The sequence below is a fragment of the Trachurus japonicus genome, chromosome 17 (assembly GCF_045865225.1).
Source record: "Trachurus japonicus isolate A0001 chromosome 17, Traja_1.0".
NCBI classification, from domain to species: Eukaryota; Metazoa; Chordata; class Actinopteri; order Carangiformes; family Carangidae; genus Trachurus; species Trachurus japonicus.
Window position 1 is genome coordinate 5,352,141 of NC_140923.1, and position 25,411 is coordinate 5,377,551.

A 25,411-nucleotide genomic window follows, 5' to 3' on the forward strand; every position below is an offset into this window, starting at 1 on the left:
GATTTGTTGAATTGATATTTATCATCATATACTGTTATCTTTTTCTCTTTTATATCGATTGCCATTGCACTATTTTATTTTTCTGACTAATATGTCAACAAAATAAAACAAGAATTTAAAAGTGGCTTCATCCATTGGTCAGATTTCTGTTCTGGAAATGTATGCAAATTAGCGCATATTTAACTAGATATTGCCTCATTTACATATTTAAACCTAAAATTTGACAAAACTTGTAAAACAAAAAATATTTGTCTTAATGTAAGGGATAAACTTTGGAAGTTTCATGGAGAAATCTGTTAGTTTAAACATTTACCTTATTCACCTATAGTGTCTGACCCACTGCAAAAAAACTCAATATCTTACCAAGAATATTTGTCTTATTTCTAGTCAAAAATGTAATTTCTAGTCAAAACAAATCTCATTATACTTAAAATAAGACTCATCACATTAAAAAGTAGCTTGTTTTTTGACACTTTTTACTTCTTTCAAGAAAAATCTGATAATGGAGCAAGTTTTTCTTTCTTATTACAAGCACAAAAAACCTTGCTTTCACTGGCAGATTTTTTAAATTTACTATACCAACCTTTTAAACATCCCTCTTTTTCTTCTTTTATTTTTCTTGTGTCCTATGTATGTTATGCAAATGGCCGAAGGTACATAAGAATTTCACTGTAGTTGTAATTATATGTGACAATAAAGTAAACTTAACTTAACTTAACTTAACTCAACTCAGTCTCAGTGTTGGCCATAGTGGCCTTCTTACGGTTGTATTGTCCCAATGTAGTTATATTAACTGTGGTTTGTCCTTTGTTCATTCTATTGTTCGAAAACCAGATGATACATCTCAAGGGGTTTATCCAAAATAAAGACATCGCTACATAGGCTGGTTCCTAATTGTAGCTTATTTATCAGACAGTAAACCACACAGTCCGTCTGGTTTACTCCAGACCACATCTCAATCTCATCGGAGACCTCCAACTTCCAAGAGGCGGGACCAACAGATGTAGATCAAAATGCAACTGGACCGATCTCCAACCAACCAGAGTGATGATGGACAACATGTGGACAGATGTGGTTGTAGTTTTGGCGTCTAAGGAGTTCTACTGGTTCTGCAGAGAAAGTCTGAGTGGCGTCTACAAATCCAACGACAGCTGCTCTTCAGTTTCCACCATGTTGCATCATGTCAACCAAAGATGCTAGACGTCACTTCTCTGTTGTCATGGTGTTAGTGATGAGTTGTCCAGTTTTCAGGGAGTTGGAAGTCGCCTCAACGGCTTCTGTAGGTTCCTCAAAGGCCCCTTCCTTGTCCTCTATGGTTCAGAGTTGGCTCAGAGTCCAACAACAGCTTCACTTTTCCCAGGATGTGAAAATATCCGTCAGTTCAACCACACAGAGAATTGGCTGCTCAGCTTCCTATCATCCATCCATCCATCCATCCATCCATCCATCCATCCATCCATCCATCCATCCATCCATCCATCCATCCATCCATCCATCTCCACCTCCTCATGACCGACTCAGATTCAGGCTCGAGCTGCTGAGAGTCAAAGGGTTTTTATTAAAAATAGACAGACCATGTGGTTTTGGTGTTGCACAAGTTCAAACCAGGCCCAGAGCGCCGCAGTATAAAGGCTTCACTGTGACCCCATGGAGATCATCTGCTGCTCCGCACAAACCTCACAAACCTCACAAACCTCCTGTGTCTCAGAGTCTTCAGTCCACCGCTGGTCCTGGTCCTGGTCCTGGTCCTGGTCCTGGTCCTGGTCCTGGTCCTGGTCCTGGTGTGTGATGTGGATCAGGAGGAGGAGGTGTCATGTTAGCTGCTCTCCTGTCAGTCAGTCAGTCAGTCAGTCAGCAGGGGGCGCTAAATCACAAATAAAAAACAATCACATGTAGGTGGCAGCCGTGCAGGACCGGCCGGGGTCAGAGGTCATTCTGTGTGCTGAGTAAGTTAAAGTAAACCACACACACACAGGCTCATGTTGTCAACCTGCAGCTGGATCGCACTCTGTAACACTGATGTGAAAAACACGTTGGACGACAAAACAACTGAAAACTTCAATCTGACTGAGTCTGAGAAAAAAAAGTTTGAATCTGAAGAGAAAAGACTAAATAAAACAAAGTGACAAACAGCTGTGAATGTTAAAGTCTGGTTCTGTTAAAAGCAGACTTCCTCCTGCCCACTGTCACCAGATGCATCATGGGAACTGTTGGTTTTCTCTCCATGCTGTTATAAAATGTTGTTCTATGTTTTATCTAACTTAATTTATTTCTCATGCACTTTAATTTTTGTATAATTGTATTACTGTTCGATGTAAAATGAGACAAACCAGTGTGTTTTTAATGTGTGTACAACATTTTATTCCTAAAAACATGGAGAAACTTGATTTTTTTTTAGGGCTGGTGACAGTATTTTCTCATGTACAGAGTGATAAAAGGAGATATCCAGAATCCTCCTCTGTAAAAACTTCTGACTCTAAAATGTCAACAAAATAAAACAAGAATTTTGAAAGTATAGCTTTATCCATTGGTCAGATTTCTGTATGCAAATTAGCGCATATTTCTTTAGACATTGCCTCATTTACATATTGAAACATACAATTTGACAAAACTTGTAATGCAAAAAATATTTGTCTCAATGTAAGTGATAAACTTGGGAAGTTTCATGGTGAAATGTGTTAGTTTAAACTTTTACCTTATTCACCTGTAGTGTCTCACCTTACACTGCAAAAACTCAAAATCTTACCAAGAATATTTGTCTTATTTCTAGTCAAAAATGTCTTTTCTAGTCAAAACAAATCTCATTCTACTTAAAATAAGACTCATCACATTCAAAAGCAGCTTGTTTTTTGACACTTTTTACTTCTTTCAAGCATATTTTCGCTTTTCGCTAGTGGATCAAATTTTTCTAAAAAAAAATTTGCTTTCACCGGCAGATTTTTCTACTTATTTCAAGTGAAAATTTGTTTGAAACAAATGAAAATTATCTAAAAACAAGTTCATTTTTAGGTGATGAGTCTTATTTTAAGTGAAAAGAGTTGAGTTTTGACAAGAAATCAGACAAATATTCTTGGAAAGATTTAGAGTTTTTGCAGTGTAAATCTTGAATTCTCTTTTTCGTCTTCACTGCAAAAACTCAAAATCTTACGAAGAATATTTGTCTTATTTCTAGTCAAAATGTCATTTCTAGTCAAAACAAGTCTCATTATACCCAAAATAATCATCACATTCAAACGTAGCTTGATTTTTGACACTTTTTTCAGCATATTTTTGCTTGAAAGTAGAAACATCTGATGGTGGAGGGTTTTTTTGTGCTTGTAATAAGAAAGAAAAACTTTTCTTTCTTATTAAAAGCACAAAAAAAACCTGCTTTCACTGGCAGATTTTTCTACTTTAGGTGAAAATTTGTTTGAAACAAATGAAAATGATCTAGAAACAAGTTAATTTTTAGGTGATGATTCTTATTCTAAGTGAAAACAGTTGAGTTTTGACAAGAAATCAGACAAATATTCTTGGAAAGATTTTGAGTTTTTGCAGTGTAAATTTTTAATTCTCTTTTTCTTTTCTCTTCCATCAGCTCAGCTCCTCCTCACCTGCGGACTGTCAGCAGGAGGAGTCCGAGAGACGGCAGGAGGAGGAGGAGGAGGAGGAGGAGGAGGAGGTGCTGGAGCTGAGAGGAGGTGGAGCTTCAGGATTATTGTCCTGACTGACTGACTGACTGAGACAGAGAGAGACAGAGAGAGAGAGTCTCCAAAGTTTCGCCGGCCTGTGACTTCTCTCCGGTGTGTAGTTGTGTAGTTGTTGTTGTGTTGTTGCAGCGACCACAGACACACACACTAACACACACACACACGGTGCCGCTCAGAGAGAGAGAGAAGCAGAGAGGAGGTGGAGGAGCTGCAGCACCAGGACCAGGACCAGGACCAGGACCAGACCACCGAGCCTCCTCCGGTTTGAAGCCGGGCTCTCGGCGTCTGAATCCCGGCGAGACAAAGAGTCGCTCCGCCGCTGGAGCCGCTGGAGCCGAACCGAACCAGACTCAGGGAGAGAGGAGGAGGAGGAGGAGGAGGAGGAGGAGGAAGACCATGGAGTGAAAAGTGCTGAAGTAGCTGCTGCGTGTCTGTTTCTGTTTTTTTTTCTCTTTCTAACTTGTGGAACTTGGATTGAAAAAGTCTCAACACATGAGTGGGATCGAGCGGCCGCGCGGTTTGCACACAGTCGATCCCCGGGGATTAAAGTAACCAGGAGGAGGAGGAGGATGGATAACTTCTTCACTGAGGTAAGAAGAGACAGAAAGAGTTGTCTTGAAGCTGCTGCTGCACCAACACACACACCAACACACACACACACACACACACACACACACACACACACACACACACACACACACACACACACACACACACACACACACACAGTCCTGAGCTGACCCATGCAGCACCAACTCCTGTTAAAGTTATTATAGGAGCCTAGAATAAAAAACCCAGCAGGACTGAAACAGGACGGTGCTTCAATGGGAGTGAAGGTGTCGTTAAGTTTCCTAATTGGTGCCACACACACACACACACTGAGCCCTATAGGTGTAGTAGAGTCTCAGACTGGGGGGGGGGGGTTGGACCAGCTCCCAGTGGATCTGTGGTATTTCCTCTTTTCTCGTTTCCTCCAAGAAGAAGGAGAAGAAGGAGGAGGTAGAGAGCTATTAATAGTCTGAACCTGCAGCCCACTGTGTGTGTGTGTGTGTGTGTGTGTGTAGCGGTGGTTGTGACTGTCCAGCCTCCTGTTGGATGGATGTTCTGGTTCTGGTTTTCGTCTTGGTCTTGGTCTCCCTGTGTGTTTTGAAAGCTGCTTTAAGCTACTTGGTAATAATAATAATATAATAATAATAATAATCATCATCATCATCATCATGATAATGACAGAGGCTGCGTTCATGTGCAACAATCATCTCATTAAGATTGTGGTGGGAAATACTCAGAACGCTGAGCTGCAGTTTTCCTCCAACTTTATATTTATCTTCAGTTCTGTTTCTGCTGTGATTGTTTCTCATGATCATTTTAAATTTCTTATTTATTGACTTTTATATTTTTATTTTTTATACTTTTTTTTATACATATACATACATACATATTATATTTTACCCTGCTAGCACAAAGCACTTGCACTTATCACTTTATCCATACACATACTCATATTGTTGTTGCTGTACAACTGAGTGTCGGCACTGATGTGTTACTGTTATTGTCTGTCTAGTTTCTATGTGTGGTTGCACTTTCAGCTTTTAATCTCGTTGTGCTGTTGTGCGATGACAAATAAATTCAGATTCTAAAAACGTCTTGTAAAGAGAGAAGAGACAGTTGAAACACCTCAGTCCTCGTTCGACAGGTGTGTGTGTGTGTGTGTGTGTGTGTGTGTGTGTGTGTCAGGAGGATGATGATGATGACGTGCGGTTGTTGTAAATCTGTCTGTGACTCATCAACACTCGTTGCGGTCGATGTACGACACCATTGTTGCCACGCCTCTCTATCAATCTACCTGTGTGTGTGTGTGTGTGTGTGATGACGTCGGCCAGGTAACGGCTGCAGCACTGAGTCATTACAGTGTGTGTGTGTGTGTGTGTGTGAGCGTGTGAGAGTTCTGCTTCCTGCTCTCTCATTGGTGCTTTTTAAACCACTCCAGCGAAGGAGAAGGAGAAGGAGAAGGAGAGGTCAAAGGTCAGGAGCCGACGGAGCTCAGAGGAAAACAAACTCACACACTCTGTCTCTGCAGCAGAAGTTGTTTCAGTCTCATGACGACGAGACGAGAGTTCGGTACATCTGGCAGAGAGAGGAGGGGAGGGGGGGGTGTTGGAGGAGGGGTTGGGGGGTATTAGTGAGTGCCAGCAGCAGCAGCAGCAGCAGCAGCAGCAGCCGTGCACAATAGTCTCAGATATCGTCCTGGCTGCTTTTCTATCTGCCGGCTAATCGCAGCTGAAACAAAGAGCCCAGTCTTTAAGGAAAAGGCCAGTGGATGAGGAAGTGGAGCAGCAGCAGCAGCTTCCAGAGCTTCCAGAGGCCGGAGCGACGCTGAGCAGGAGGAATGTTGGAGGGGAGGGGGGGGTGAGGAGGGAGGGGAAACCGGAGCGTTTCATATTTACAGTGAGGAGTGGACAGCGGTTCAGAGCCACGCTCACAAAGATGCTCTGTTGATGATGAAAAGGCCACCGGACCTTCAGCCGCCCCTTTTATTCAGTTCACTGTGTAAAAGACGCACGACTCACAAAGCATCATGGGAACTTCTTCAATTTAGATCTTATTTAAGATTTTGAAGCCCAAAATGTGTTTTTTTATTATTAAAGGGATAGTTCAACATTTTGGCAAATTGGCCCATTGCCATAATCTCTATAGTCATAGCAGTAGGTTCGTTAACTTTATTTGTCAGTGTTAGCTCTGAGCAGCTCACGGCTCTGCTCCGCCGTTCTAAAAATAGCTTACACCGACAATTAAAGGTAACAAACCTACTGCTATGACTATAGGGATTATGGCAATGGGTTCAATTTGCCAAAATGTTGAACTATCCCTTTAAATTTTAAGGCAAAGGCAAGGCAATTTTATTTGTATAGCCCGTTTTTACAAACAGTTTGTCTCAAAGGGCTTTACATGGCATCACAACAACATCATCTGCCCTTAGACCCTCATATCCACTGAGGAAAAACTCCATGAAAAAGCCTTTTAACAGGGAAAAATCTGAGAAACCTCAGGGTGAGCAACAGAGGAGGGATCCGTCACCCAGGACGGGCAGACGTTTATGTTTATTCTTTTAAAAAAGTCATGAAAACCAATTTTATAGCATCATTTAATCCCAAATTCCTGTAACTTTTCACATTTTTTTTAGTTTTTCCTTAAGTTTCAAGTGTAAGATCAACTTTGGAAACTTAAATCTTGAATTTCAGTCCCTTTATTATTTAACAACATGCATTAAGAACTGCATTGTTGGTGTTTAAAGAGTCATTTATTTGGTTTTAATCTGACATTTTCATCAGTTTGACTCCAGTACAGATGTTCCTCATCCAGATGTTTTGGTGATCTTGTGGTTTTCTTCGTGCTCAGGTTTAGGAGTTTCTAGCTTCAGTGAAAGTTTCAGCAGCAGTTCCCAGGGATCGTGAGCAATAATTGACTTACTGAGTGTTGAGCGACTGTGGAAGCAGCAGATTGAGTTTCAGGCGTTTAACCTACAAACTGATCCAGAGTCAGTGTGAGTGTGAGCAGTGTGGACAGAGGAAGGTGTTATTTTCAGCAGCAGAGGAGGAGAAACCCTCCGTGGTGGTGGTGCTACGTGCTACCTGAGTGTTACTATGGAGACGGGACACTGTGGATGTGTCGGTGACAGTCACACAGGAGTTTTTTCTCCTCTAATTACTGAGCAGCAGCCAAAACAGTGGAGCAGCCGGGGAGAGTCCAGCTGCTATAAATAGAGTCAGAGTCTGAGAGCTCAGAGCAGCGTCTCAGCTCCATGTCCTTCTCTTCAGGAGCTGAATGAGTCACTTTCTGTTTCAGTCTGAAGCTGCAGAGACTCTGGATGTGAACGGCTGCAACATGTAGCAGCCCACCAATCAGCTGACAGACACCAGACGTTTGTTTTATGTCTTTTTCTCATGTTATTTATTTAAAATGATCCTACAGAATCAAAATAGAGCTGCAACAATTAATCAATTAACCAAACAATAATCGATTATCAAATTAATCGTCAACTATTTTGATAATCTAATAATCAGTTTGAGTCGTTTTTGAAGAAAAAAAGTCAAAATTCTCTGATTTCAGCTTCTTAAAGGGCAACTTCGGTTTTTTTCAACCTGGGCCCTGTTTTCCTATGTTTTTCTGTATATGTGAGTGATGGATAACACTTTTATTGAGGTGGCTGCAGTATTGAGCCCGGCAGGCAGCCTGCAGCCCAGCTAACGCTCTTACATGGGGCAAGTGGCTCCCGTCAAAGTTTGCGGTATAAACAGGCATTTTTTTCAAATTGACAGGCTCAGATAGTTACAATGAGTGTCCGACAACATACCAGACCCTGTGGTCGGCACGGCCTCGCTGAAATTGTCTGCCGCTGCGCTGAAATCTTGATTGAAACTCAATATAGGCTACGGTATGGAAGCTCAGCGGCGCTGTTTTCAACTGGTTCAACTCGACCGCAGCAGGTGGGGTGTGTTTGATTTCAGCTCCGGGCCAGACCGCAAGATGCCGTTGATGCGCGGCTTGCTTGTGTACCTGCGGGGGCGGGGCTCATTGGGGCTCATAGACTCCGCTCCGTTCAAACCTGGTGCTGAGTGTAAACACACCCCACCGGCACAGAGCGTGAAGAGAGAGAGAAGGAGACGGAGACGGAGAGCTGCAGCTACAAAGGTGGCTGTTTAACCCGGATAGATCTCCATGGTAATTTATTATTTATGTTCAGAGTTTCATCCTAAAATCAGCTGTAAAAACGCGGATGTTACACTATTACAGCTGGCGGCACCTTTACCTTGCAGTGGATGTGGATCAGGACGGGGCGTTTGACCGGAGGGAGAGATACGTATCCCTGCGGCCGCCTCAACCCAAATTTTGGCCAGAAAAAACCCTGAATACGTTAATTTCTCCTTTCTAGTATGTTGTCGGACATTCATTGTAACTATCTGAGCCTGTCAGTTTGAAAAAAAATGCTCGTTTACGGCGAACTTTGACGGGAGCCACTTGCCCCATGCAAGAGCATCAGCTGGGCTGCAGGCTGCCTCCCCGGCTCAATACTGGAGCCACCTCAAAAAAAATATTATCCATCACTCACATCTACAGAAAAACATATGAAAACAGGGCCCAGGTTGAAAAAAACCGAAGTTGCCCTTTAAAGGGACAACGAGGATTTTTTTTTTGTTCTAAAAGAGTCTCATATTAATGTGGATGAATCTACATTACCACTTGTTAATGGGTCCATTTTCAATAAATATATCGTTTTGTCTTTATAGTTATTTTGATATTATTATTATTATTATTATTTAGTGGTCGACTCGTCCAGCATTTCCTACTTTCGGTTTCCCGGACGCTGCCCGGCGGGTCATGGGAATAACGCTGCCAGATCGTCTTCGAACCTCCGACTTTCATTCTTGATCAATGAAAACATTCTTGGCAAATGTTTTAGCTTTTGTCCGTCTTGCGCCGGTCCAAGAATATCACAGTGCGCGCGGAGGCTCATGGGAAATGTAGTATGAGAACACTTTGCTTTCCAAAACTCCTCATTGCCCCTTTAAATGTGAATATTTCTGGTTTCTTTGTTCCTTTATGACAATAAACTGAGTCTCTCTTTGGTTTGTGGACAAAACAAGAGATTTAAGGACGTCGTCTTGTGGTTTGGGAAATACTGATTGACATTTTTTAACATTTTATTGACCAAACAACTAATTGTTTAATCGTTTAAATAATCAACAGATTAATCAAGTAATGAAAATAATTGTTAGTTGCAGCCCTACATCAAAACCTCCAGTCTGTAGTTCTGTTTATAAGCACATTGATATGATATGGTATCATGCTGGTTTGTCCCAGGTTTCAGTCGACACCCTGAAGGCAGCAGCAGCAGGAGAGAGTGATCCTGGTCGACGGGCGCCTCTGATTGGCTGGTTTCCAGTTTGTTCTAACCAGTGGATCAGTTAATGCTTTGAGGCAGCAGTGTGTTCTGAAGGTGGAGTGTGTGTATGGTGTGTGTGTGTGTGTAAGTGTGTGTGTGTAGGTGTGTGTGTGTGTGTAAGTGTGTGTGTGTATGGTGTGTGTGTTGACACAGCCTTCAGACGGTTACAGGGTTTGTTTTTATTTGAACTGCTGCTGGTGGGCGTGGCCCTAGGCCCAGCTCCACCTGTCAGCCAATCAGATGGCAGCGCTGCCTCAGGTGTGTGTGTGTAGAGAAGAGGGGGTTTACAGCGACCACGGTGTCAGTCAGGTTCACGCACGGCAACAGCAGACACACACACACAACACACACACATGTAGCTTCTGTTGAGCTGATGAGCTCACTGCAAAAACTCAGAATCTTACCAAGAACATTTGTCTTATTTCTAGTCAAAACAAATCTCATTATTCTTAAAATAAGACTCATCACATAAAAAGTAGCTTGTTTTTAGACACTTTTTACTTCTTTCAAGCAGATTTTCACTTGAGATCATCTGATAGTGGAGCAAAAAAAAAAACTTGCTTTCACTGGCAGATTTTTCTACTTATTTCAAGTGAAAATTGGTTTGAAACAAGTGAAAATGATCTAAAAACAAGTTATTTTTTAGGTGATGAGTCTTATTTTAAGTGAAAAGAGATTAGTTTTGACTAGAAATGAGACATTTTGACAAGAAATAAGACAAATATTCTTGGAAAGATTTTGAGTTTTTGCAGTGCTTTTATGTTTCTGAACAGACGATGCAGAGTTTGATTCTTTTCCTTCAGTGCGTCTCCTGTGTTGCTTGGTTACCTTGTCAGTGTGTTAGTGGATCTGCAGGTTGCTGCTGTTGAACTGATATGATCGGTTTTATCTCTTGTTCCTACACGGTGACGGTGGAGTGGAGTGAATTGAGCCGAGCAGGAAGCGCTCGGTCGCCGTCGCTCCCATGGAAACACAAACGTGGACATTTGCATAGAATTGGGATCAAATCTCTGTGATCTGCATGAACACTGTGGGGCACTCAGATTTACAGGATGAAGCCTCTCATCACAGCTTTAAAGGGATAGTTCAACATTTTGGCAAATTGGCCCATTGCCATAATCCCTATAGTCATAGCAGTAGGTTCGTTACCTTCGTTTTTAGAACGGTGGAGCAGAGCCGTGAGCTGCTCAGAGCTACGCTACGGAGGCTCATGGGATTTTTTGGTTCAAACTCATCAAATACGCAATCCAACAACTCCAAGTTGTTTAAAGGGACAACGAGGAGTTTCTATTTGGTTATAAAAAAGTCTCACTTTGATGTGGATGAATCTACGTTACCCACACTTGTTAATGGGCCCATTTTCGATAAATATATCGTTTTGTCTCTATGGTTATTTTGTTATTATTAGTGGTGGCGGAAATGCTGGGCGAGCTGACCAGCGTTTCTTTACTTTCGGTTTCGTGGCGAGTCATGAGAATAACGCCGCCGAATCACCGTTTATGGTGGGAACTACGACGGTATGTGATCGTCTTTGAACCTCTGACTTTAATTCTTGATGAATGAAAACATGAGTCTGTCTTGCGCCGGTCAAAGAATTTCACGGTGCGCGGAGGCTCATAAATGTAGTGTGAAAACACTTTGCTTTTCCAAAACTCCTCATTGTCCCTTTAAATGAGTTGTTTTCGAGGTTTTGAGGATTTTAGTGAACAAACGACAGTGTTTCCCCTAGAAAGGAGGCCATGTCTGTCTGTTCTGATGATACAAGCGGGAGCTGGGAAAGTAGAAATAGATTAAAAAAGGCAAAGATTAGGAGAAACTGTTGGTCTCTGTTCACGAGAGAAAAAGTTTCTCTGAACTTCCCAGATGTTGTAGTGGAGATCAGGAGGAGCTGAGCATCGTCTCAGTGGCTCGGAGGGCTCTGCAGGTTTTCAGAGGAGGGAGCCGTGTGATTTAATCTGTCCAACATGAGCCCGGCTCCCTCGCTGGCTCTCTGGCTCTCCGGCTCGCTCTCGTTAACCTGAACGCTGCTGCAGAGCCTCAGAGTCTCTGCTCCTCCCATGAGCCTCTGCTGCCTGCGTTTCTCATTAGAGCCATAAAAAGTAAAAAGGGGCCAATCATGGACGTTAATAGACTCCCCACAACAAACAGAGTCCATGCTCCGCTCCCTCCCTCCCTCCCTCCTCTTGTTCTGCAGCTGAAACCCGACACCTGTGGAGCCGGTCGAAGGAATTTAAACAGCCAGCGGATTTGTCTTCTTGTTTCCCTGCCGACCGATCCTCCTGGTCGTCCTCTCTGGACAACTGTGTCGGACGTCCCAGCTGGATTCCTGCTCAGTCTGCAGGTTCTTGGTATGAGGTCACCTTGACCAAGCGACCAATGGGAGGCGGAGGAATCTCAAGAGGCAAACAACTGTCATGATGTGTCTCATCACCAGACCCAGGGATGAGGACGAGCTCCGTCAGCAGCTCCACAAAAGAACTTCTAAACACCAGCTCCACTTCCTTTTCCTGCAGCTTTCAACCACATGTCATGACCTTCCTCAGAGGCCGCGTCTCTGGACCAAACACAAACTGAATGAATGACACACAAAGATAATCTGGCTGATTTTGACCCGATTTTTGTCCTTGGTCGGAAGGAGGGAAATCTATATTTTATGGCTCTTAATAGTCAAGTCACAATTTATTTATAAAGCACATTTAAAACAACCTCAGTCGACCAAAGTGCTGTACAATTGCAAAAGCACAACATAGTTAATCACAAACACTACAACAAACAGTTAAAACAACACAAGGGATAGTAGTCAATTTAAAACAAATTTAGATTAAAAAGAAAGAATCAAAAGAGAGTAGCTAATAAAGAAGCAGCTGAACACGATGCATAACAAACGAGTATGGCTACCATCTCCATGGCTACCGTCAACAAAGCAAAACTCAAAGATCACGTTTGATCACAGGAGATCAAATCTTTATGTGCGTGTTCAATCAAAGATGTTTTATCTGTGTGGCGTCTCTCACAGATAAAAAATCTGTTGAGATTTAGAAAATCTTTATGTGTAACAGGCTTAAAATGTGTTTTTATAATAGGATGGGTTAAATGCAGAGAAATAATCTCACTGTACTAGCTGTATATGTGACAAATAAAGTACCTTTAAAGGGACAGTTCACCCAAAATTCAAATTTCACTCATTATCTACCCACCCTCTTGTCAACTAAGAGCTGTGAGAATTTTCAGAGTCCTCCATTCCTTCTCTGAGTTACGGGGGTCTCGGTGTAGTAGTGCATGTCCATATAACGGTTGCAAATGGATACCAACTTTCTTCATCCAAAAAGACACACCAAAAAACATCCAAATACCTCCATACTGCTCGTCTGTAATGTCCCTCTTGTATTGAAGCCCCGACATGAGCTTGTTTGTAGCAGAAGCTCCCAGTGTCTCGGTTCACTGCTCTTCCTGTGTCTGACCGGTGGAACAATTTCTCATGTCGGGGCTTCAATACAAGACGGACATTACAGACGAGTACTATGGAGGTATTTGGATGTTTTTTGGTGTGTCTTTTTGGACGAAGAAAGTTGGTATCCATTGACAACCATTATATGGACAAATACTGCTGCGCGGACCCCCCCCCCCCCGTAACTCAGAGAAGGCACGGAGGACTCTGAAACTTCTCACAGCTCTTAGTCGACATGAGGGTGAGTAGATAATGAGTGAAATTTGAATTTTGGGTGAACTATCCCTTTAAATGAAATTTTCCTCGGTTAGAAGTAAAAGCGGCGTCTTACAGCGTCTGGCCTTGGTTTCTCACTTCCTGCTCCAGACTCTCATATTGTATGTGTATATGTAGCCGGTGTCTCATTTCTCACGTCATTTTAATGTGGTGTGAAAACAGAGCTGCTGCTGAAGCTCCTAGTGGAGGAGGCAGACAGTCTGGACCAGAGCCAGAGCCGCCTGCACTCACTCCGTCTAAAACTGGTTTGGCCGCTGTCACACCGGCTGCATGCGGGGCAGAGGGGCAGAGGGGCAACTGTGACTGTGGGAAATCAAACAAGGTCTGGGGTGGGGAGGGGGGACGGGGGGCTGCAGCTCCAGACAGGAAACCTCTTTATTTTTATTTCCTGCTTCGCCTGCAGTCGTGAGCTCGTTCCAAACGTTTCTCATCATAATTTGCTGGTTTTTAATGAGCGGCGGAGCGGAGCTGGACTCTTCACATCCGTCCATGCGTTTTGCATGAAGTGCCCTTGAGCAGCTCGTTCCATTCATACGCTCTGTATTTGAACTCCCTACGTTTCTGACTTCAAATTCAGTGGGATAATTAATAGTTTAAAGTCCCCTTTTAAGAATAAAGAAGAGTTCAAGAGTAGAGAAGTGAAGTACACTGCAAAACTCAAAATCTTTCCAAGAATATTTGTCTTATTTCTTGTCAAAATGTCTAATTTCTAGTCAAAACTAATCTCTTTCCACTTAAAATAAGACTCATCACCTATAAATTAACTTGTTTTTAGATCATTTTCACTTGTTTCTAACAAATTATCACTTGAAATAAGTAGAAAAATCTGCCATGAGTAAAAAATATGCTTGAAAGAAGTAAAAAGTGTCTAAAAACAAACTACTTTTTATATGTGACGAGTCTTATTTTAAGTATAATGACATTTGTTTTGACTAGAAATGACATTTTGACTAGAAATAAGACAAATATTCTTGGTAAGATTTTGAGTTTTTGCAGTGATAGAAGGCCTCAGCCAATCAGGTTGGAGGTTTTTCATCACTCAGAGCTTCTGTTTTGGACTTCCTGCTCGTCTAGTTTCCAGATTCAGAGAAATATATCTGTTGCAGACTTGTAGATGTTTTCATTTTCAAGATGAGCTGCCTCAGTGATGATGTCAGCATCCGTATCAGATCTGTGTTCATGCCGCCACGCCTGAAAACACCGCTCACATGACCGCTCGCCGTCAACAAGCTGATGTAAACAGGAAGTACTCTGCAGTTGGTTATCCATCCGATGCTCTTTGTCTCTGTTGGATGAAGCTGCAGGCTCCAACATGGCCGACCGACCCCGCGTCTTCCTTCCCGTGCGACCGGATCGTTGTCGTTCACATAGCGATGGATTAGCTCCTTTTAGAGATAAGGTGCGGTGTCTTCAGATCGTCCTCCAGCTCCGTCCACATCTGCGTCTGCTCTCATTTGTAGGTTAATCCATGATTTAGATTCCTCAACAGCAGCCGAGCCCAACACACACACACACGCACACGCACACGCACACGCACACGCACACGCACACACGCACACACACACACGCACGCACGCACGCACGCACGCACACACACACACACACACACACACACACACACACACACACACACACACACACACTCTCTGAGGAAAGGTTTAGTGGTACACTCTTAGAAATAAAAGTGCTAAGTAGAACCATATATGGTTCTTCGGCTTGTCCTCATAGGAGAACCCTTTTTGGCTCCTGGTAGAACCTTTTATAAAGGTTCTCTGGATCAAAATGGTTCTTACTGGAACCCTTAGTGTTACCAAGAACCCTTGAAAAACCCTTTCTTCGGGAAAGGGTTTTTCAGAAGCAAATGGTTCCAGGTAGGCAAGGCAAGGCAATTTTATTTGTATAGCCCATTTTTACAAACAGTTTGTCTCAAAGGGCTTCACATAGCATCACATGGCCCTTCTAGAAGAACCCTTATTTCTAAGAGTGTATTGCTTTAACCTGTCTCAGATGCAGTTTTATTTTCTTACTCGCACTCAATTTTGGCCGTTTGTCTAAAATGAAAAGTACACCAGCCATAGATTTAAGAACTGCATTTTTCTTCCTTATTTATAGGAATGAAACAATAATTGGCCAGTTGAAGAGCTGACAGTTGTATAAATAGGAAAACAGACTCAGTTTGATAAAGCAGCACCTGTGTGTTTGATGAAACATCAGGTTTTATGAAGTTGTGGAGCCTGAAGGAGAAACACAGCGTGACTAAAACAGTGGAGAGCTCAGAAAAAGAAAAGCATGTGACGTTGTGTGTGTAGAAAATGGATCATAGAGTCTGATGATTAAAGCTCAAAGGAAGTTGTTGTTGTTGAAGCGTCAGTACACTCTGGAAATATGATAAAACCTGTGATGGTTCAGTTGAAACCTCTCAGATGTTCATCTGTCTTCACTTTCTCTCCCTCCGTCCATAAATCTGAGTCTTCTTCACCGTTTCATCACCTTCCTCTCTCCTCCTTTTCTGGCCTTTTCTACAAAGTCTGGTCTTCCTGTCCGTCCGTCTGTCCGTCCAGTCGGCGGCGGCTCCAAACATTCCTCCAGTCCACGGCCACTTCCCTTCCCTTCACACGTGGACTCGGTCAGGACTCTGTAATCTCATCTCCTCGTTAACAGCGGGCTATGAATGGCATGTTTGGACAAAATGTGACACTGTCCTCCTGGAAAAAGAGAAAGAAAACACACAGGTCTGTGTCTGTGCTGCAGCTTATTATGACCCATAGGTGAATTCTGTTGCTAGGTGACACCTAGTGGTCGTAGAGATCATGACAGGAGCGAAGTAAAAAGCATAGTGACGCAGTTTAAATAGTAGGGATAGTTCAACATTTTGGCAAATTGTCCCATAATCCCTATAGTCTTAGCAGTAGGTTTGTTACCTTTAATTGTCGGTGCACGCTATTTTTAGAACGGTGGAGCAGAGCCGTGAGCTGCTCAGAGCTACGCTACGGAGGCTCGTGGGATTTCTTGGTTTCCCTCATCAAACTCATCAAATACACAATCCAACAACTCCACAACGCTCTGGTGGACAAGTTGTGACCTGCACATTCACCACGCTATGAGATAATAACACAACGTTACCAGACAGAGTTGTTTTAGAGGGAAATGCAGAGACTGCTTGATGAAAAACTGTCCCTGAAGGCAATGTGCATCAGCGGTTTTGCATGAATTTCCCTCTAAAACAACTCTGTCTGGTAACGTTGTGTTATTATCTCATAGCGTGGTGAATGTGCAGGTCACAACTTGTCCACCAGAGCGTTGTGGAGTTGTTGGATTGTGTATTTGATGAGTTTGATGAGGGAAACCAAGAAATCCCATGAGCCTCCGTAGCGTAGCTCTGAGCAGCTCACGACTCTGCTCCGCCGTTCTAAATATAACTTGCACCGACAATTAAAGGTAACGAATCTACTGCTATGACTATAGGGATTATGGCAATGGATGGACGGACGGATGGATGTAGCAGTTTACATGTTTATATTACCCATGACAACTGTTGTTATTATTGAATTGTTGAGGAAATGCTCCATTGAACTAAAATCACAATGTTTTTCCTGAACCCAACCATGCCACCAGTGCTGTTTTGGTAGTAGCTTGTATCAGAGGGTGGAAAACAGTCATCCATTTGGATGATTGGGTTGGAAAATTCAGTTTCTGTAAGTTGAGAAAGTCAGTCTTTGTCATTGTTTAGTTTCCAGTAGTTTTTGACTTAAGCCGGAGTCGGTCTCTGAATGTTCAGGTGTCGACAAAGGTACGTAGTGTGTCTGGCTGTAGACGCAGCTCGTCTCCCAGCCTCAGCGACCTCCCCGTCGTTGTGTAATAAAGCAGAAACACCATTAAGATGATGAGAAAAGCCGTCAGTCCTGCTGCTGTAGGCGACGTGTCTGCAGAGTCGAGCTGACGTATGGACTCGGTGCTGCACGCTGCTGCATGAGGGGTCATTTCTTGGTGATATGGTTTTTAATCTGAGACGTTCTCCTGACACTAATCCCTCAGCGTCCTGCTGCGTCGGCGTTCCCCACCGCTGGAGGAACGCTCAATTAAAACCAGGACTTGGAAGTTCCTGGGTCCGACCCTGGTTGATTTATCTCCACTGATGAGGACGGATCGGTGTTGGGCCTCTGGTTGGACAGTAGTTGAGTTGTAATTTATTGGGCACAAGACAGAAGGATACCTGAGGGCAGTTAACGCTTGTCCCAGAAGAAGCATTGGACACACACCTGTCCCACAAAACACAACACACCTGGCTGTAAAACTGCTGTAAAACTGAATGGAGACACCTGAAGGGAGGAAGGAAGGAAGCCGTCTGTCTTTTCCCCACAGAGCAGTAGAAGACGGTTTTACCTTTAAGGTCCAACGTGTCTGAAGACGATGAAATGGTTCATTACATCCTCACTTCACTTCCTGTTCAGCTCTGGATGGTTGGTCTGCACATGTCTCTGCATCTTGATCCAGACTGACTCCAGACCTGTTTTAAGATCTGAATAACTTAAAGGAATAGTTCGTAGCGGTGCATGTCCATATAACGGTTGCAAATGGATACCAACTGTCTTCGTAACAAAAAGACACACCAAAAAACATCCAAATACCTCCATGCTGCTCGTATGTAATGTCCGTCTTGTATTGAAGCCCCGAAATGCGAAATTGTTCCGAAAAAAATTAAATAAGTCTATATTTCAAGCTTGTTTTGTAGCGGAAGCTTCTCGAAGCTCCTCTTCCTGGTTCGTCAAATTTGGACGAACTGGGAAGAGGAGCTTCGAGAAACTTCCGCTACAAACACTGCTATGCCGAGACCCCCTGTAACTCAGAGAAGCCACGGAGGACTCTGAAACTTCTCCCAGCCCTTAGTCCACATGAGGGGGAGGAGATAATGAGTGCAATTTCAATTTTGGGTGAACTATCCCTTTAAGATGTTCTAGATGTTTCAGTTCTTCCTCCACGTCTTTGTCCAATAAGTCCTTTACATGTCTGGAACCAACAGTCATATAGGACTTATTTATCTGCCACTACTTTTGAGATCTTCTGGATCTTCTGGATCTGCTCTGTGAGGTTTGTTAATGTCACAGCTCTGTTTCTGATCAGATCTGGAAGAGGAAAGTAGGAGGAGAGAGGTTATCTGATCCTGGATCTGTGTTGACAGCAGCTTCCTGGAAACCCCCCCGTACACACAAACACACACACAACATAAGGCAAGACACAACCCGGGAAAAAAACCAAAACATGCATTTGCACTAATTAGCTCTTTCTCATGCGATCCAGTTACCTTGTTGGGAGAGTGCAGGTCTATCAGACTGTCTGTGCTCCGGCTGTTAGAGGGAGATAGAAAGTCGGATCATTAAAGGGATAGTTCAACATTTTGGAAAAATGGCCCATTGCCATAATCCCTATAGTCATAGCAGTAGGTTCGTTACCTTTAAAGCAGATAACAGCGGCATGGCCGTTTCGGCTAATGCTGTGTTCAAGGCAGGCTTTTGAAACCGTAAGTTACAGCTTCAAGTCACAACTACGACTTGGTAGCGTTCCAGGTAACCCGTAGCTCGTGTTTTTACCGTCCTGTTGTCTGTGAAAGTTCCCTATAACGGCCACTCGTAACTTCCGACCCGTGAACTCGTACCAGATCGAACTGGTATGACTTCACAGGAAGGAAAAACACAAAGTACGAGTTTCCTTGAACGCACCATGAGTTAGCAGCCCCCGCCCTTGTCAGGCATCAATTGGTCCTCGTGCTACGTCACCACATTCACGCGCATCCCTTGGCTGCACACACAGCCCTTCATGCCGTTCTCTCCCCTCATTGGATAACACTTGTATCCCACAAGGAAAATTTTCTCCTCGGGTTACAGCAGAGCAGAGTGACGGAGAGACTCGTGTTTAGGCTGAAATACTTCATGTAAGTGATTGCTGACGGAAAATAGGACTATTTAGGACTTATATTAACAAAAACATTCCACTGATATCTGCTTTAATTGTTGGTGCAAGCTATTTTTAGAACGGCGGAGCAGAGCCGTGAGCTGCTCAGAGCTACACTACGGAGGCTCATGGGATTTCTTGGTTTCCCTCATCAAACTCATCAAATACACAATCCAACAACTCCAAAACGCTCTGGTGGTAAGGTAACAAACGTACTGCTATAACTATAGGGATTATGGCAATGGGCCAATTTGCCAAAAATGTTGAACTATCCCTTTAAGGATCTGGATCGATCAGTCCATCGCTGCTCTTCAGACTTCAAGGTCTCTGTCACTGGGAGTTATTATTACAGTGTCTCTGCATGTTTATGTTCTGTTGTGTCTTTGGTTAAAATGAAGCAACAGTCTGAGCTCCAACTAAGGAATTTCACTTTCAGTAATAGTTTGGTATTTTTCCATCTGATGTTTAACCACCACTCAGTCCTTCACATACCTTTATGAGTGACTAATGAGGACAAACTTCATCATTCAAGTGCCACAGAGTTTATGTTATTTCGAAACTGGATTGTTTCCCCCCCGGTGAGTAAGACGTTAGCGCCGTCGTGTCCTTTATCAGAAAGTGAGCAGTGGGATCAACCAACAGCTCTGCTTCAGTGGCTCTGAACAAAAAGCTCCAGTGAATGAGCAGCAGCTCTTTGTAAAGAGAGAAAGATGTTCATCTGCCTGTCACGCCCACCACCGAACGCCTCGTTCTCCCAATGAAGTCCAATATAGACTACAGATGAACAGTTGGATTTAAGTGGTATAAAGTGAGGACTCGTGATTGGTAAATTGGTAAAATGTATTTGTGAAATGACCCAGATATAAAAAAGACAACAACTTCCAACTCTGAACCAAATCTGTCCCATCCAGACAGTTTCAGACTGAAGAACTTGAGTATGTAATCTCTGGAGCTGAGCAGAGAAAAAGAAAAAGAGCTTTGGCACGCTGCAGGTGGCTGTAAATCAGACGTTATCTGGCCGTGTTGTCGCTGTGTTTTGTGTTTTGGCGTGCGGAGGATCACTGGCTGCTGAATCAACACTTTGTTTTTGTTGGGCTGCTGCTGGATTTAAACTCTGGACGCCTTCAGCACTGAATTGGTTTCAAACGATTCCTGAACCGAAAATCCACTTTATCTTTGTTCCATTAAACATAAAACCATCTTCCCAACGCTGAGCCACATGTCGAATACTGCAAAACCAGATTTCACAAAGGTCAAAGATCAATCACATCATGTATTTTAAGATTAATTCAACGCTGCCTTTTTATTAGAAAGTTAACTCTTAAGTAAGCTCTAGTGAATCCTCACTCCAGCAAAGTGTCGTTGAACTCACCTCGAGCTGCAGTAGCTGCAGAGTTACATCCCATAGGACAACTTCCTCATTACACTGTGTGAAATACGGTGATTTAAACGCCCTTTTAGGTCCGCTATGATAAAACACAGCCTGCTATTTTGTTTACACACGCACTGCAGAGTAAATCTTATTGAATTCCTCCCCTCGCCTCGCCACTTAACCCGGTTCTTCTCCGGCCAAGCCAGCAGAGTTATTAGATTGTCTTGTGCACTCAGTGACTTGACACTTTTCCAAAAAAGCCATAAAGTCGTTAGTCGGGGCTGAAAGCTCTGTGGGGTTGAAGTGTGGCCCGGGACCGAGCCTTCCTCACTCTGAAGTCAGCAAACAGCGCGAGACAGAGTAAACAGGGTTATCTCTGCAGCTTAGTGGGTCAAGCTGCTTCAAAGGGAGAACTTCCACCTGAAGATCAAGGCCCGGTCCGCAGACTCAGATCAGTCCGAGATAAGGGGTCATTTCAGAAATTAAAGGCAGAACGTGAAAATGTAGGTCAGTGAATGTGAACATAGGCAGCGACATGGGGAGGTCATGCACCAGGCCTGAGACTCAAACTGCACGTTTTCCTACATCTTGAGGCTCAGTGGTGGATTATCCTGCAGCTATGGTGTAAATAGTTTCCATGGATTAACGTTTCCAATATGGCCGCCCCACACTACATCTTTATATGGATCTTTAAAGGGATGGTAGCATTTTTTAAAAAGTGGGGTTGTATGATCTACAAATAGCCCCTAAGTACTTTAATTGCAGTAGAAGACTCTCTGCACTCCTCCCGTTAGCAACGCCAGCCCAAAATAGCCCTGCCCAGAGATTTACAACATACAGTGTTGTGAATGGACCCAAAGAAACGGCCTATTTTCGCGGCCTAAAAGAGGTTTTACGTGAAAAAAAATACACAGTTCCATTGTTCGCTATAATATAATTTTTTCCAGCCATTCAAAGTGCAGGAAAAACGCAGTTTTTATTTGGACCTAACCAACTCATGTATCCCTCCGCCCAGGGTTAGTGCCGTAAAACCTCTTTTAGGCCACGAAAATAGGCCGTTTCTTTGGGTCCATTCACAACACTGTATGTTGTAAATCTCTGGGCAGGGCTATGGGCTGGCGTTGCTAACGGGAGGAGTGCAGAGACTCTTCTACTGCAATTAGAGTAGGCTACTTAGGGGCTATTTGTAGATCATACAACCCCACTTTTAAAAAAATGCTACTATCCCTTTAACGTCCCTCAGCAGCAGCAGCGGCGGCGGTGACGAAGGCTACAGGAAGTTATTGCTGCTTCATAATAAAAACTTTTACAGTGGTTGGCCGGTGACGACAAGGCGACGTTGTGTTTATATTAACAGAAGCTTCACTGCACATTTCACCACAGAAGAGTGAAAACAATGATTTCAGCGTCTGCAGCGTTGTTGTGTGTCTGCGTTTCCTGTGGCTGCTTCACGTTAAAAGCCATGTTGAAGGCTTTTAATGTGAAGCAGCAGCAGAGGGAACGGTTTGGTTTGAATTAGCTCTAACGTGACACAGGTTGGACTCGGCTGTTAGAGCAGTGAACAGTTGGAGTGATGTCAGTGCTGATGCATGCTGCTAGCTTCCTGTCAGTCGTTGTGCGTGTTGGCAGTTTGAACCTCCAGCAGGAACATGGAGACATGACTGAATCGTTGCCGTTGCTACGAGCCAAAGTTAGCATTAGCATCTGTTTACTTACACGGCTCTTCAGTCACAAGAGGTTTAAACCAAGCTTATTATAGTTTAACATTTTTCATTAGTTTTTATTTAGTTTTTCTGTTTGCTTTTTTTTAAATTTCAGTTTAGTTTTAGTTCAACAAGTGTTTAAGTAATTTTAGTTTAGTTTTTATTTTTGAGGAATTGACTAATCATATTCTTAGTTTTAGTCTCCAACCTGAAGATGAACTTCCAAATGTGTGGGATTTTTCTCTTTTATTTGCATCCCATAATGTTCCCATCAGTCCTCATCACTTTCCATTCACTCTTATCTAGCCTACCTGTGGGTCGTACTCCAAGTCGTCTCATATTGAGCAGTGGCATTTTCGTCCTGCAACTTTAGCATCTCTAAGAAAACTACATTATCTGCATTTCAGTTTAGTTTCAGTTAGTTTTGCATTGTTCATTGTAGTTTTTATTTAGTTCTCGTTTTTGGAAACATTACATTTTTATTTCTGTTTACTAAATTATTATGTCACTGCTAGTTTTAGTTTTAGTTAACAATAATGACCCTGGTTTAAACTTGACTGGACGCTACAGTGACTCGGTATCGGAAAATGAGGAGATGGGCTAACCAGCGCTAGACTAGCTGGTTAGCATGCTAACTTTCAAGGAAATTAAAGGGACAACGAGGAGTTTTGGAAAAGCAAAGCGTTTTCACACTACATTTATGAGCCTCCGCGAAACCGAAAGTAAGGAAATGCTGGTCGGCTCGACCAGCATTTCCACCACCACTAATAATAACAAAATAACGATAGAGACAAAACAATATATTTATCGAAAATGGGCCCATTAACAAGTGTGGGTAATGTAGATTCATCCACATGAACGTGAGACTTTTTTGTTGTCGCGAAATTTTTCGTTCTGCTGATGGAGAAACTCCTTGTTGTCCCTTTAAGAGTTCCTCTCCAATGTCGGAGCCAATTCTTGCTGAACTTTCAACATATCTTAGTTTGAGTTTGGAAAAGTCTGGCGTGGTTTAAACGCAGCAGGGCTTCTCTTCCACCACCACGTCACACCACTTGGATAGTTTCAGGTCACAGTGAGCTACTGCCTCAATTTGTTTGAGCCACACACGGAGTTTTCTCGGGGTGAAACCGGCTCTTTTGTTGTACAACAAGGCGTCTGTTGTTCGTCCCAGAAGAAAAGCCAGAGAAGGAGGAAGACAGTATTTATATTCTGCCCGTTCCCTCCGCTACGAGCGAGTCGACTGCACAGCCAGCGCCAGGCGACCACAGCTGGGCAACACATGGCAGCTCCGGCCTCAGCTGCCAGCCGCTAACACAAACACACACACACACATACACACATGCACACACTAGCACACACCACATCCTGCAAGTACACACCTCCTCACAGCACTTAATACATGTAATTCTATTCGCACGCCCTTTTTTTTTTTTTTTTTTTTACCACCCTCGCTTTCACATAAACAATGTGCTACATGTGCACTCACATTCTCTCATGCACTCACACACACACACATGCAGCAGGAGAAAGTAGGTCAGGTGGGCTTTAAGTGAGGGGAGTTTGGTCATTTCCCTCTTTAGTGGTGGAATCTGGTCTGAGCTCGGTTCAGCATCAGGTCAGCATTGATCCTGAGCTGCAGGAAGTTTATTTTCCTCCTTTTTCAAGGCAGAATTCCCCCGTTGTGTTTTTTTTGTTTTTTTGTTTTGGCTCGTTTGCTCGTTGCGGCGACTAACGAGTCACAGACCGGACATTTGTTTTAATTTAAAAACTAGTTTGAGTTGCGTTTTAAAAGTTCACATTTAACATCTTCAAACCCAAACTGATCTTTTTCTCTCTGTTTTTAACTTTTCTTGCTCTTTAATAATAATAATAATAAAAAAATCCGGACCCTGCAGTCCATCGTGCAGACAGACCAGCATTGATCTTCCTTTCAGTTAATAGCTCTTGGACGGGGAAATAACGTGGCTTTATTTAATCACGAGCCGGGTTTCCTGTGGTCTGGCTTCATGAAATCTGGAAAGTATAATGTGTGCGGTTACAAGCAGAAGGAGACAACACATAAATACTGGTGATATTCAGTGTCTGTGATGGGATAAACACTGGAATGGCGGCGCTGGAAGTCGCTCTCTCGTTGGTGAGGCGGTGAGTGGGAGGGGCTTAGTGCAGGTAATGTGATTGGACAGTCATAATGAAGTCAGAGATTCACTCATTTACTCATTTACTGCTTCTGTAGTTTGAAAATATCCATTAAAGGAATAGTTCACTCAAAATTGAAATTTCACTCATTATCTACTCACCCTCATGTGGACTAAGGGCTGGGAGAAGTTTCAGTGTCCTCCGTGGCTTCTCTGAGTCTCGGCGTAGCAGTGCATGTCAATATAACGGTTGCAAATGGATACCAACTTCGTAACAAAAAGACACACCAAAAAACATCCAAATACCTCCATGCTGCTCGTATGTAATGTCCGTCTTGTATTGAAGCCCCGAAATGCGAAATTGTTCCGAAAAAATGTAATAAGTCTATTTTTCAAGCTTGTTTTGTAGCGGAAGCTCCTCTTCCTGGTCTGTACGGACATTACATACGAGCAGCATTGAGATATTTGGATGTTTTTTGGTGTGTCTTTTTGTTTCGAAGACAGTTGGTATCCATTTGCAACCGTCATATGGACATGCACTGCTACGCCGAGACCCCCTGTAACTCAGAGAAGCCACGGAGGACTCTGAAACTTCTCCCAGCCCTTAGTCGACATGAGGGTGAGTAGATGAGTGAAATTTCAATTTTGGGTGAACTATCCCTTTAAGGTGTCATAGAAACATACAAATATGGCTGCTCTCCTCTTGAATCTAAACTACCCAGTCCCCATTCTGGTTCTTTTAAAGCCACAGAGCCCCCCCACTCCCACTCCACCCAGAAAAGAAAAAAACTGCCTGACTAAAAATGTCAGACAAAACACCACTGGCCTTTTTTGTGGATGTTGCATGTTTGACTCAGTGAGGAGAAAACAAGGAAGCTGCTCTGCAAGCATAACTGAG

General features: G+C 43.2%; 1 protein-coding gene across 1 annotated transcript in view; it reads left to right on the forward strand.

The window, feature by feature from the left end:
• The first annotated feature begins 3,747 nt into the window (after positions 1 to 3,747).
• Positions 3,748 to 25,411, forward strand: part of LOC146969851 (unconventional myosin-X-like) — a 99,810-nt gene continuing 78,146 nt past the window's right edge. The window contains exon 1 of the mRNA XM_085804560.1: positions 3,748 to 4,279. Coding sequence (XP_085660686.1) covers positions 4,259 to 4,279 — 21 coding nt within the window. The 5' untranslated portion in view covers positions 3,748 to 4,258. The remainder of the gene's footprint in view (positions 4,280 to 25,411) is intronic.